At 32.5% G+C, this 14383-nt stretch overlaps 1 protein-coding gene across 1 annotated transcript in view; it reads left to right on the top strand.

Annotated features, from left to right (window-relative positions):
- The window catches only part of LOC143640001 (uncharacterized), a 141157-nt gene that overhangs the window by 62094 nt on the left and 64680 nt on the right, over window positions 1–14383 (top strand). The window contains 5 exon segments of the mRNA XM_077107990.1: window positions 3171–3191; window positions 3193–3225; window positions 6676–6783; window positions 7185–7295; window positions 7528–7581. Coding sequence (XP_076964105.1) covers window positions 3171–3191; window positions 3193–3225; window positions 6676–6783; window positions 7185–7295; window positions 7528–7581 — 327 coding nt within the window.

The following is a 14383-nucleotide window of genomic DNA, read 5'->3' as shown; positions in this document are numbered from 1 at the left end:
TACCATTTTAAAATCACTTTGTCTTCAATTTAGTCAAGAGCTTCTGCTTTTCTCTGAAATAACTATGTCATATATAACATCTGAATTTAAACAAAGAAGAAAAGAGCATATTAACTAATGCCTCTAGGAAGAATCCTTCTCTCTAGTAGTTTCTCGTAGACAAAGGCCAGGATTATTTTTGGGAAATTATATTTCTGATTTCACAACCTCTTTTCATAGAAGAGTGAATCACCCTATGGCCAGGAACTGTTCTTTCTCACTTTATTTTGCTGCCTAGAATTCAAAAGATTTCTTTGCATAAGATCAGAATCTAGACTGGATAGGCTTTGTATATATGTGTTATCTTATTTCAAAGAGGAAATTATTTCATTATTTTTTAGCTTCTTCCACATTCATAAATTCAAGATTCATTTTGATGCCTTACATTTTCAAACTTTTTCAAGTCTCCAGGAAAAATCAGAAACAGCTCCTATTATAGTGAAATATCCCAAATCTGTCTCAGTGACACTGCTAAATCCAGGATTGATGCCAAAATTAATAAAGTCCCTTAGAGATTATTAGAATAGGAATTACATTTTGGTTGGGTCTTAGATATTCCAAGCTACCCATGAATATATCAAATTAATTTCTGTTTTTAAGGACTTTAAAAGGGCATCATTTATTCTAAAATTAAAAAGTAAGTTTAGTTTTCTTACATAAAAATATCAGACAAGCAAACCCCATTCTGGTCTGTAAGAATTCTCCTGTGTGTAGTTTTTCTGTACAATCTCTGGTGTAAATTTATCAGATACTTGCAAATGCAATAAATGTCTTGAATAAGCAGACATATGGGCAGTGCTCTCTTCCAGCTCCTCCAAAATCCACCACTTCCACAATTGGGCTAGCAGCCAAGCTTTTCTCTTTCCCCTTAGGATGCATGAGTGCAAATGTGGAATGTAAATTTCATAGACTTTCCTCAATGAAATATTGATTTTTAATCAATTAATTTTAATCAATTGTTAAATACACTTTTTACTCTCACATTCACTAAGGAAAAAGATTTTAATATTTTTTAAGTTCAGAAAAGCATTTGCTCCTTCAAGACAAACTTGAAGGGGAAGGGTGATCCAAACAAAGGGAACAGGTCATACAAATGTATGATTCAGATACAGGTGAGAGGATTAGTGTGGGTAGAACCTAGGACACATTTTCAAAGCAAAAGATGTGACTGGAGTAGCAACAAGGTTAAGATTGTGCTGAACTTTGTCATCAATATTACTTGACATATGATTAGCAATGAGTTGATTAGATTTGCTTATGTGAGATAGTGTTTCTGGCTAAAAGTAGATAAATGAGTGAACCTGATTTGAAAAACTGCAATCATCAAAGAAAGAGATGATTGCAGTTGAATAACACAAGTCTACTGGGACATGAGAGAAGCTCAATGTTGAGAGTCTCTTAGGTGACACTCTAGGTTTAAATGACTGAGTTTGATAGCTGCAGGAAAGTGTGTGAACAGAAGATACTTCATTAATAAAGAAACAAAAGAAATAAAGAAAACCACAACTCAGAGAAGGTACTTCCAGTGAGCACCATGTTGGAAATGTTGGAGACAGAACCACATACAATTGGAATGACCAATAGGCCCTTAATAAGAAAGTGTCAGGGTTTAACATAGATGAGTGTTTTAGAAATAGTTTGGAGCAGGTGGAAGAATGAATCATCATAGAGGTAAGAAATGTAGTCATGGAGGTTGTTGACAAAATCCAGGAGAAGTGTACATATTCATACCCACATATATTGTGCACATGTATATGTGTGTTTATATGTGTGTGTGTATATAATCTGAAAATATGATGACAGATTTCCAAACTTCCCAGTTGCTAAAAAGTTAAAATTAAGCAAACTGCTATTTTGACTATAAAATTCTAAATAAATTCTGTGATAATTTCATGCAGGATTAGTGGGTTTGGCTATTTAGAATGATAGCTCAAGTGGAACCCTGATAGTCTTAAGAATTATAGAGTTTTATGAGACTGGGGTTGTGGCTCAGTGGTAGAGCGCTTGCCTCCCACATGTGAGATCCTCAGCACCACATAAAAGTAAATAAATAAAATAAAGGTATTATGTCCAACTACAACCAAAAAGTAAATATTAAAAAAAGAATTATAGAGTTTTATGTTTCCCTTCTGATATAAATTATAATAATTATAAGTTTAGATTTCTTTTACTTATAGAATTTTGCTATTACAAATAATTCAATCATAATTACCTGGAAGGTTGTGCTACAAATGTGGACTACTAGCTTCTTTTCTTGCTAATTTTATTATTTCCAGTTTTATTACATGTTACAGTGAACAAAACTTTTGTAAATACTGTTCACTTTATTTAATTTTATTCTTTGGAATGTTTTCCTCCTAGTTTTTTCTATCTGTTCTCTTAACTGTTAAATGTAACCTTACTCACATGAGAAAGCACTTTGTCTATCATAATGCAATTATACAGAATAAATAATCCACGAGTCTAGAGAAATGTAGGTACCAAAATAAATTCCCCAAAGCTTGATTTAATAAAGGCATTCTGTTCACATCAACCAGATTCTATTTTAATGATTGCATTATTTGCAAGGTGTATTTATAACAATATTCTTTTGGGTTTTTAGAAAGAACATTTGTAAAAAGATGAAATGATTACTCATCATGCAAAGTATTCTCTTGTATATGTAAAACATGTATTTTTGTATCCTTTTATATTTTATGAGATTTTTGGAATGCATTAAAAAGAAATATATGTAGATCACTGACTATAGATTTATCTATGCATAGAGAATCAGGGGACTGTTTTAAAGAATGTCTAAATCATCATTTATTTCATCCATAAACATTGCTATGTTAACATTCTATATGTTGTTTGACCTGGTAGAACATGGCTAAGAATACATTTGTGCTCCAGCTTAATCATACTGCCTTATATTTTAGTATATTGAAAATAATTATTGCATTACAATGTGAAGCAATGAAGATAGCAAATTTTGGATTTTTAAAAGAACTGGAATATGTTAACTCAGATTTAAGCACTTGAGGTATTTTTAGCCAATAGTTGACTTTCTTTTAATAGTTATTCAATTGTCAAATTTTAATTTATGCTTTGTCCTTTGCATAGTTTTTACAGATAATACTTTGTTTCTTTAGGGATTTCAAGGCAAGACTGCCCCCCCCTGGGCCAGGGGGTGTTGTTGGACCACAGGTATATTCCTTTATTTTGCTAATGAGATATATTTTTATGTTTATCTTTTCACCTTAATAAGTTGTGTAACATGGATCCATGTTATTATGATTCCAAATGTTTTATTTTTAAATTTCAGATCACATTTAAGTATCTGAAGATTACCAACATCAAATGATATTTAGCAAATAACTGCTTAATTGAAGCAGGTTCTCATTTGCCTGTATCAATAAAAGAGAAGAATATATAATGAAAGTGTATCAGAAATTCACAATGAGTTTAACACTAAAGCCTGACCATGGCACCATCTATATTTTATGAACCCCAAATTCTTTCTAAAGAGTTTGTCCATTTAGAATTTAAAATTACAAAATGACTTCAGGCCTTTGAGTATTAATTAGGCCTAGAAGAATATGATAAAGCTCAGAATTCAACAATATTTATAAATTTTAATATTTGTAACTTATTACATGTTTTTAAGGGGTTTTGTCATCATAACAACAGTTATTCATATCAGGAATAAGTGTTATTTTGTTTTCTTGAGCATATGTGAAATATTGGTTAAGACAAGAATCTCTCTGGGGGCTGGGGATGTGGCTCAAGCAGTAGCGTGCTTGCCTGGCATGCGTGTGGCCCGGGTTCGATCTTCAGCACCACATACAAAAAAAGATGTTGTGTCCGCCGATAACTAAAAAATAAATATTAAAATTCTCTCTCTCTCTCTCTCTCTCTCCCTTTCTCACTCTCTCTTTAAAAAAAAAAAAAGAATCTCTCTCAAGACAGGTAGCAGACAACTAAAATATTAGAGAAATATCCTGAATTATGGTATCACAGAGCTGCATATAATAATTAGTGTGCATAAAAAATAAAATTGTTATCCTTTCCCAAAACATATGGACTGGACAGAACACTTTTAGTTTACTCAGCAGGAATTTTACCCCTGGTAATAGCAAGTTACAGTAAAGCAAGATCAGTTGGAGAAATGTTTTAATTATTTAATTTTTTTACTCTTTTTCCTATTAATAATTTGTTCTTAGTACTTTGTAACTCATGTATTCACACATACACTAACATGCACATCCATAAATATGCATCCCTCCCCAGAGAAACAAAAACTACACTCCTTTTCTAAGAATTTGTGTGGCAAAAGCAAAAATGAAGAATTATTGGATTTCTTAATAATTTTATTTCAGAGAATAATTTCAAACCTAAGGGAAAATTTTAACTCTTGATTCTTTTTCCAAGGAAATACAGCATGCATGTCATCATGCATTTTTTTGGTGTGTGTGTGTGTGTGTGTGTGTACTCAAGGGTTCTTTTTAAAGATCTTCAGTTTTAATTATATATATACAGTGAAATCTATTTTTTAGGAAATGCTTTTATATATGAATAAGTATATAAGTAATACAAATATATTTCAGTGTATACCATACATAGCAAGAGTATACATATATTAAGTATATATTGCATATTATATACATTAATCAATAATTTGAAAGCTTCCTCTGAAAATACTTTTACTTTCTGTTTCAAAAAACTTCATAACCATTTTTTTTTCAAAAAAAGAAAGAATAACTAGAGCATAATTCCTATTATACTCAATATCTCTGAGGAGAAACAGAATTAGTCTATCTAGAATGTAAACATGTTGGGTGTCATAGCTGAATATTCAGGAACTGATACCTTTTGAAAATGTATCCCTGCCCAATGCAGACATCTACAATTCTGGGACCTGACTTGTTTTTTTTCCTCCTACTTTATGTTAAGGCGTAAAAGTAGCAGGTATTTTATTGAGTATATATCTTCATTGATATATTTTTCCTATTATGAATGGAAATCCAACTATTTTAAAGACAATCTTAATTCCCACAGTGGCACATGCCTATAATCCCAGTGACTCAGGAAGCTGAGGCAGGAGGATCACAAGTTGAAAGCCAGCCTCAGTAACTTAGTAAGACCTGTCTCAAAATAAGAAAATAAAAAGGGTTTGCAATATGACTCCATGGTTAAATACCCCTGGGTTCAATGCCTGGTACCAAATAAATAAATCAATAAATAATTGAACTCCCTGTTTTAAATGTAACTATATTTTCATGTTAGAATAAAGGGAGTGAAGTAATGGAAGAAATAGTTCATCTTTTTTTGTATAAATCTCTGCCCATTTTTGTCTCACTGATATAGTTATTTAATTAGTAACAATTTCATATCATTTTCTTGTGAATCCTGGCATTTGGATAAAAAATTATCTTTGGGAGAAAAACTTTTGCACAATAATAGTTGAAGACTTCCAGTTATTACATAAAGAAATATAAATCTAGAAACATGTGCCAATATTTGGGGCACATGTGTTCTTTATACAAGACCAAAAGTTAAAAATATGTTGCATTTTTAGAAAAATAACAAGGAATGATATTCCAAAGCAACTTCAGTAACACATTTCACTGTATAACAACCTTAACATTTGGAATTTTCCTCTTTATATATCTTCAACTTAAATCCTTCATCTTGCTGTTTATTCTAAGTGAAATAGAGACCAGCTGATCACCATTCCTTGTTTATACTTGATAGCTTGTTACACTCTAGGACCACAAATGGTACCAGTCAGGGGACATATTAATGACCTGACATTTTTCATTTTGGCATTTGCTGCAATTTACGGGACCTGGCTATTGTTATACCTTTGGCCTCAAGGAACTTCTGGCCCAAACTCACTGCTTTCAGGGGCCCCCTGCCACATTCCTTAGACTTTTTCAAATGAATATAAATTAGAAATAGAGAGGTCTCCAGTGCATGGAAATTCCGAAGAGAACTACTTGAGTTTTTGAGTTCCCAGGGTCTAGGCTTATTATCAAGTAGTGATTCAGTAGAGTACCTATCAATATATCACCAATGTCTCTTTATTGTTAAACTGATTTAACACCTTATATAAAAAGGGAAATGGCATGAAACTTTTTTTTTTGGTACTGGGGATTTAATCAAGGGCATTTGATCACTGAGCCACATTCCCAGCCCTATTTTGTATTTTTATTTGGAGACAGGATCTCACTGATTTGCTTGCCATTGCTAAGGCTGGCTTTGAACTCAAATCCTCCTGCTTCAGTCTCCCAAGCTGCTGGAAATACAGGTGTGTACCATCATACCTGGCTTCCAAAACAGTTTTTAACAATACTTGGACTGCCCTTACACTGAAGCAATTCTAGTATTAAACAAGGAAAATATCTTTTTAGACTTCGTGTATTTTTTTTTTCTTTTGTACCCTTAGATATCCTAACCACGATTGCAAGAAATCATTTCAGACTTTTGTCAGATATGTCACTGTCAGTGTTTGATAAGAAGTGCTTTTTAGAACAGCATGAAAATAAAGGAAAAGGATAAACTTTTGTAAAAGGGAGTAAGATATGTTTTGAGTATGCATTATATTGGTCAAAAATTAAAAGAGCAAACTAATATGGTTTTGCTTATCTAATTCAGGGACCAACAGGTGAGACTGGTCCCATAGGTGAACGTGGGCACCCTGGCCCTCCTGGTCCTCCTGGTGAGCAAGGTCTTCCTGGTGCTGCAGGAAAAGAAGGTGCAAAGGTATGACATCCTTAAGGACTTTTCTTAGCTCCAAGCATTCATTTGCTTTTAACTGTACTGCTTACCACTTCTCCAGAGAGTCTCTCTATTTTGTTAGTATTTAAATTAATGTCAGAAAAACATGTCAGGAAGATATTTAGTATAAGGTTATTATACTTGAAGATATTACTGAATAATGGCACAATTAGCTCATTGACCATAAAACTATTGATTTATACATATAAATCCTTAAATTGAGGTATTGTTATTTCATTTTAATGTACAGGACATTCCACACAAAATTTTCATTATTAAGTAATTTTAAGCTTTCCTGAGAGCAGGTTGGAGGTAACTACAATTTTGTTCATACAAACGTGTGTAGAAATTACTCTTTATTGATGGATTTATATTATCTTCTTTAGGGTGATCCAGGACCTCAAGGGATCTCAGGGAAAGATGGACCAGCAGGATTATGTGGATTCCCAGGTGAACAAGGTCTTCCTGGAGCTCAGTTATGATCAACATATAAATATGTGTGTGAATGGAAGTGCTTATTACAAGCATTTTTTTTTCAGAGCTTAAATAGAATCCTGAGTATTTAAGACAACATATGTAAACATAAGCATTTGATTATCGTTGTATATATGTATATATGTTTGTATCAAAAAATACTTTCTGACTTTCTCATTTTATCAATCGTACATCTCCTTCCATTTATATTTAGTTCACATTGATTCATTTTCTTTGATTTTACACTTCTCTCAGGGTGCACCTGGACTGAAAGGAGGAGAAGGTCCCCAGGGCCCACCTGGTCCAGTTGTAAGTATGATGATAATCCATAGCTACACTATCTATGATTGCAAATCACAACTATTCTTTCATTACTCTCCTGCTGTGATCTCACAGGGTGTAGGAGAGAAAATAAACACATGCCAATCAAATCAGTCAATGCCTGGTTTCTACTAATTGCATGCGCTAATGAGTACAGAAACAGAAGGGTTTAGATGATTGGAAAATATTTGCTTCTGCTTCTACTTCTCTCCAGAGATATAAAGAGCTATTTTGCTTCTTACTATTAGCAAAGAAATAAATCATAATTATGAAGAATAGAAACTCATGGTCATGGAAACCATAGAGAAGCTATAATTTGAATTCTTTTTACTCCATCGCTTTTCCTCTCATTTTAAAATTAATCATAAAATAAGATTGAATTGCTTATATATTATATTCAGTCATCATTTGCTACAAAACAGGCTTAATTTGAGATTCTAAGTACTTCATAAGACTCATATTTTGTTGGTGATATAAATAAACCCCATAAACATGAAAAATACATGCCATTTTATATATTATACATATCGATTTAGTCAATTTAACATTATGAAATAATTGGCAAATGAGTAAACATCAGATTTTTAATCTCTTTTTTCTGATGATCATATGTCTAAATAAACTCCTTTGAGAACCATTGAATACAGTCTTCATGTTTTTCCTCGAATTCAATTTTATTCCTGTCTGTACTCTGAAAAGCCACTGTAACAGACCAAAGGCAATATTTTGTGGCCTTTTCTCAATCTCCATCTTTTTTCATCAGCCTGATTAGTGGAAAGTTGCTTTAAATCCCTTCTTAACTACCATCCGCAGCATGTTGAAGTCATATTAGTTCCACTTCCAAATGTTTCTTTACCCCTTTTCTTCATTTCCATCACCATACTCTGTTCAGATTCCTTTCTTTTCCTCCTTGTCTCGCAATGTATTTCTTCTTGACTCCATTTTCCTTCACTCATCAGTCAGTTTTAAGATCAGTTCTAAATTTTAGTTTAATGCACCTCCTTACCCATGCCATTCCTTTGCTTATACCTTTCTCATGACTCTACACTGTGCCTTGAGAAATCAAACTCCTCATGGCTACTGGGTCATCTTTCCAATTTGATTCTAATCACCATAGCCTATTTTTCCCCCTAATTCTTCCCCTTTAAGTCTACCCAGTCTAAGGTACTGAACATCTTCTTGTTCCCCAAACCACCTTGATCTTTTCTACTTTGAGAGAGTATAATTTATACTCTCATGTTCTTCTAGGAAACTGCATTTTTTTCTTTCTCCTTGGAAAAATTGAAATTATTCATAGATGTAGAAATTTCTATGGATCATTTATTAGTGAAACTCCCCCTGCCTCAGAGTTCTGACTTCTGTTTTATAAATTATATTGGAATATCATCAGTTGCCTCTTTTATTACTCTGTGAATTCCCTGTATTACTTTGGTTATGTTTCAGTACAGCACCTGGCACACAGAAATCATTCCATACCTTTCAATTTAATTATCATAAAGCCTGATATAGGAGTAAAGTCTGTATTCCATAACTAATACTGAGAACACAGAAAGCATAACATTTTTTTAGGGTGATTGACATTATTCTTAGACCTGAAGATCTATAAATCATTCAAATTGGTGAAGATTTTTTAAGGAAAAATAATATATTTCAATGAATATATTTGACTTTCCATGAAATTTATAAAATCCTATGTATAAGATTGTTTTACATCTCTCACAATTTAGTGGTGGTAATGTTAGCAAGAAAAATAGTTGAATAAGACAAAAGTTTTTATTTGGACATAAAATCTTCAATAACTCTAGTAGAATGCAATCCATTTAATCAGACTTTCAGGTTATAAGATCATCTTATTTTAGGCATAATTTTTTTTAAATCAATGATCATTGTTCTAGTGAAGTCTGAATTATAACTATAAGAATTGTTTTAAAATATTTTTTAGGACCCATGCAAATAAGTGTTTTCAGGTTTTCAGAGCAACTGAAACCAATATATATGTATGGTGCATAATAAACCCTCTGGACATATAGTTTACAGAATATTTATTAGAAATTGTCCAGTTAAATATAGAACAACATATAATATAAAAGTTAATGTGCTGTTTATTTAGTTGCCTTCAACAAATACTTACATAACGATTACTAAATACTTTTTTCTATACAATTAAAAACCACAAAAGATGTCACTTGACTCAAAATATGATAAATGGTTTTGAAAAAAAAAAGTCCCACTAAAGATTAAACAGCACTATCAATTGATTGGTGATTAAAAGCCTAATGACATACAAACAATAGATATTAATTCTATGGGGGGAGGGAGAGAAGAGAAATCAGTGGAAAGGCCCTTCAACTTGGCTTTACAAACAAAGCACAGGAGATTACAAAAACATAAGAGAGAACATATGAGGAAAGGGATAGAGTGTTTGAGGTCGTATCTAGTTTTACTAAAGTAGGGTAAGCTTTGGGAAGAAGAAGTAAAATTTTTTTCAATTCTTGCTGGGAACTAAGTACTTAGCTAAATATTTTGCATCATGTAAAGCTAAAGCAGAAATAGAATATGGTATATGATTGTTGAAGCTCTAATATGGTAAGTGGGAGTTAATTTGAAGACTTGACATCTTTGGAGCAAGTGGATTAAATAAATAAATAATGAATAAATAAAATTTTAGGAAAACAAGCTTTTCCCTTAGTGTAAAATATACAATGAAGATGGGAAAGGCTAGATGGTTGTAAACATTCAGGGGCTAATTTATAATACTATAGTGAGCCCTTGACCAGGCAAGTGGGGAGTCACAGCACTGTGCAGATGTCAACACAGGAAGGCAGAGTAACAGCACTTTTTTTTTTTTAATTTTGGACATGGGCAGTGAGGAAAGACAAAAACTGAATGATAATGTCAGGCTTGTGTTTTTGAGGGAATGACAGTTTAATGTTGCCTTCCAAACCTAGAACCATTTTGCTTCATCTGTATCAACAACAAAGGGAAAATTCATACATAAAAATTTAAAACCTCATGGAAGTCACAAAAAATGTTTAAAGGTTTTTATCCTTTATTAGTAGAAATGTTTCTCAAATACTCATTTTGACTTAATCTTGAATAACTACTTATTCTGACAGTAAATTTTCATCCGATTTTTCAAGCATAAACCAATTAAAGCTATTCCCCAATTGTTGGAGGAGGATGCACTGAAAAGAGAGGCAACCTTCACGGGAATGGGTTTTCAAAACTGTGGCTATGATCACAGTAAAAAATGGAAGAAGGACTCAAGTTGAGGATTCCAGCCTGTAACAAGTGCCAAACAAGCCTCCATTGGCTTCAGTTATAGCAGTCATTCAGTCATGTGCATGTGGAAGTAGACTTTGAAAAAAAATTTATTCCAACTGACAGAGATTAAAGCAAAGCAAAGCAGAGCAACAACAACAACAATAACAACAAAAAATTGGTCTTCTAGATGCAAACTCTAACCTATCTAGAAAATTTGTTTATGTTAATTATCATTTTATAAGATTTGATAATGTGTGGTTTTATTTAAAATGAAGGAATCAGGAATGATGATTTTTCTTGACAAGAAAAGTAACAAGTTCTGTATTGTGATGTTAATCAAAAAGATAACAGTGGAATAGTAGAGGGAAATGTCTGATCTGTTGGGGACAGATCTAAAATTATAAGTCTTAATAGGAAAACAGCATAGGAATATTCTATAGAACTCCTTTGTTTTATAATGGGTAGGTCTGATTTTATATCAATCTCACATTAACTTTACTTTGGGATATTCGCCAAGTAATTGTAAGTACAGAAGAAATGCACAGAAACAGAGAATGTTGGAGATTTAGCAGTTACTCACATTAGGGGAAAGAAAATTAAAAATTGAAGAATTGTCTAAGGAAAAGAATGTGAGTAAAGAAGAAATGGGAAATAAAAAGGAAATAGAAAAAGAAAACAAAATATTATTGAGAGTGCATTCTTCCAACCCTTGTTTTGGGTACTATATATTCATTATATTCTTGAAAATTGACATGGTCATATTATTGCATTTCATTATTAAGGCAAATGATCTTAGACTTAGAGAAGATAATTAGATTGTATAAGTTTAAAGTCCTTTATCTGCAGATGAAATTCATGATAGCTCATTACATAAATTCCTTTCTAGATATGTAGATCTCTCACTCTGTAACATCTCTTAACTAAATTTCCCCCTCTCTTTTCCTTCCTCCCTCCTTTTTGATTACATTTTTCCAAGTTGTCCTGACATTTCTGTACCCTTTTTATTTATTTTTATTTTTATTCTTTTGGTACCAGGGATTGATCTCAGAGATACTTGGCCACTGAGCCACATCCCCAGCCCTATTTTTTATTTATTTAGAGACAGGATCTCACTGAGTTGCTTAGTGCCTTGCAGTTGATGAGGTTGGCTTTGAAATTGTGATCCTCCTGTCTTAGCCTCCCAAGCCACTGGGATTACAGGCGTGTGCCATCACACCCGACTTCCATACCCTTGTGAACAATTTTGTCTAAAATAAGAGTCAGAAGAGCTAATATTCCAGATAACTCGGCTTTAATACTCTTACAGTTTCCCTGTAACCCATTGACTGTTTGAATGATCAAAGACTATACTGCTTAAACTATCATAGCAAAGGTTGAGTCCCTAATGATTATAGATGTTTTTCATGTGTCACAACCATGCACCCTAAACTCTGTATCCTATCTATGTTTTCTAATCCATAGAAAGCGAATACAATATTTGTAATCATCCATCTATCTCTGTGTCCATCTGTTTATTCACCTATGAATATATTTTGCACCTGTTCTCTTTATTCATAATTCATTCAGAAATAAACAGAGACCAGAGAATTTGCATCACACTGTTATCACATTCTCTCACACTGGGCTTACTAAGCTCTGCCTGGTCTACATGGAATGCCATCGTCTTGTGTTCAGAAAGAAGGTGAAGCATAAAGACATGCCTAAAGACATGTCTAAAGAATATGCTTGAGAATATGGGAGATTGCTTTAGACAGGATCCTATCTGTAAATATCCTCAGAAGAAATCTCTTGATAATCATAACTTTAAAAGTATTCATTTTAAGTCTGCTTTTATAGAATTATTTTATTTTTGTGTGGTTTCTTGTATAACTATTTTTCTTTCAGTTGTTATGAATTGTGAAATGCAGAATTTCCTTCTTCCTTTGGCTTGCAAAAATCATGGAGTCAAAATTAAATCTCAATAGGGAAGATGATGCCTTATTATCATTTTTCTAATCTTTTGAAATACTTATTATAAAAAGTACAAATTGTGTACATATTTTAATATTATTTATTATGTTTTATTTTTATTATTTTTTAACTTCTGGATAAGATCCATTAAATTGACTTTATAACTCATCAATGGATCATGGCCTACAGAGGGAAAATCGCTTGTCTGTAGGCATGTTTAGATTGTTAATATTTTTAGCTTCATATAAAGCCAATAAAATGTTATTTGCTTACCTGTCTTTCATGCTTACCTGTTTTTTACTTATATTCTCTTATATATTATGTATTCTCTGTAAACTACTATAATTTTTTTCTTTTGGAATGACAATATATCTGAATATACCATCTATTAAGATGAAGTTATACAGACTTTTCCTACAAAGAACTTATGTTTTACTGAGGATGACAGATAAGAAAAAAAAAATAATAAGTATTAAGTGATAAACTAAAAGGCCAGAGAGACAAAATTGAAAATAATGCTTTTTGTCTAAAAGAATTATGTTGGAATTGGAGCTATAAATAATAAAAAACAGTTTTATCTATGAAAAATAATTCTTGTGTGTGCTGAATTTAGTCTTGAAGTTCTCATTGCTGTTTTGGTCCTGTTAGGAAAGAACAGGTATTTTAAGACTATGATTTTCTAAAAGATTTTGCTACTAGGAGTAAATGTATATTGAGAAACAGTTCATAGTTCTTGCACTTAAAAAAAATTACCAACAGAGTTCTGTTACTTTGTTCTTTTTAAGTCAAGTCAAAATCAAGTGCTCACTATATGCATGATGTTGTATCCAAGAACTGGTCATAGCCTAGGCAGGACTACTGATCACAGGAGTTTAAGCACGTAGTAGGTGACTTGTTACACACAAGAAACAAAAAGCACCAAGGAGTGAAGAATGAGAGAGGCAGGCAGTGCAGCACTTTCCTGCATATTGAAGATAAACTGGGTAAATGTTTTGTATATATATAAACATGCCATATGTGCAGATATGACATGTACAAATTCTCAGCTTTAACTTACCCCCTCTATTTTCCTAAAGGAAAATCAGGAGAACGTTTTCCCTAAGTAATGTTTTCTCTGTATCTTATGATATGAAATCATCTCTTTACAACAGTTTTTTTCTTTAAAAATATGACTAAAACAAATATGATAGGGTGGTTGGTAAAGCCTTTTATCTTTATATTTCTTTCCTTCTCCTGGGAGTGTTAGGATTCAATATGGGGAGAATATATTAAACAGTCAAATAGCTGCTAAAGGGTAAGTGTTCAGTATTTCTCAACTGAAATACTGTGATAGCCATTTCCTATAACTTCTCTTTCATGGTTTCCCCCCGAAGATTCTAAATCTGTTATACTCTTCATATGCTATTATTTCATCTTGGTGTCTTCTCTTCTTTAAGAGCTTACATTTATTTCCTTTCATAATTACTATTTCTTTTCATTTTTCCCCCCTGCATCCTGTTCCTGGGAATCTTCTTTGCACTGACAAGGGAATAGACAAGGTTTCAGAAGGATGGCACCTGCTGGCTTATTGGGTCAT

The sequence above is a fragment of the Callospermophilus lateralis genome, unplaced genomic scaffold, assembly GCF_048772815.1.
Source record: "Callospermophilus lateralis isolate mCalLat2 unplaced genomic scaffold, mCalLat2.hap1 Scaffold_105, whole genome shotgun sequence".
In the NCBI taxonomy this organism is placed as follows: domain Eukaryota; kingdom Metazoa; phylum Chordata; class Mammalia; order Rodentia; family Sciuridae; genus Callospermophilus; species Callospermophilus lateralis.
This window is presented reverse-complemented; position numbering and strand designations above follow the sequence as displayed.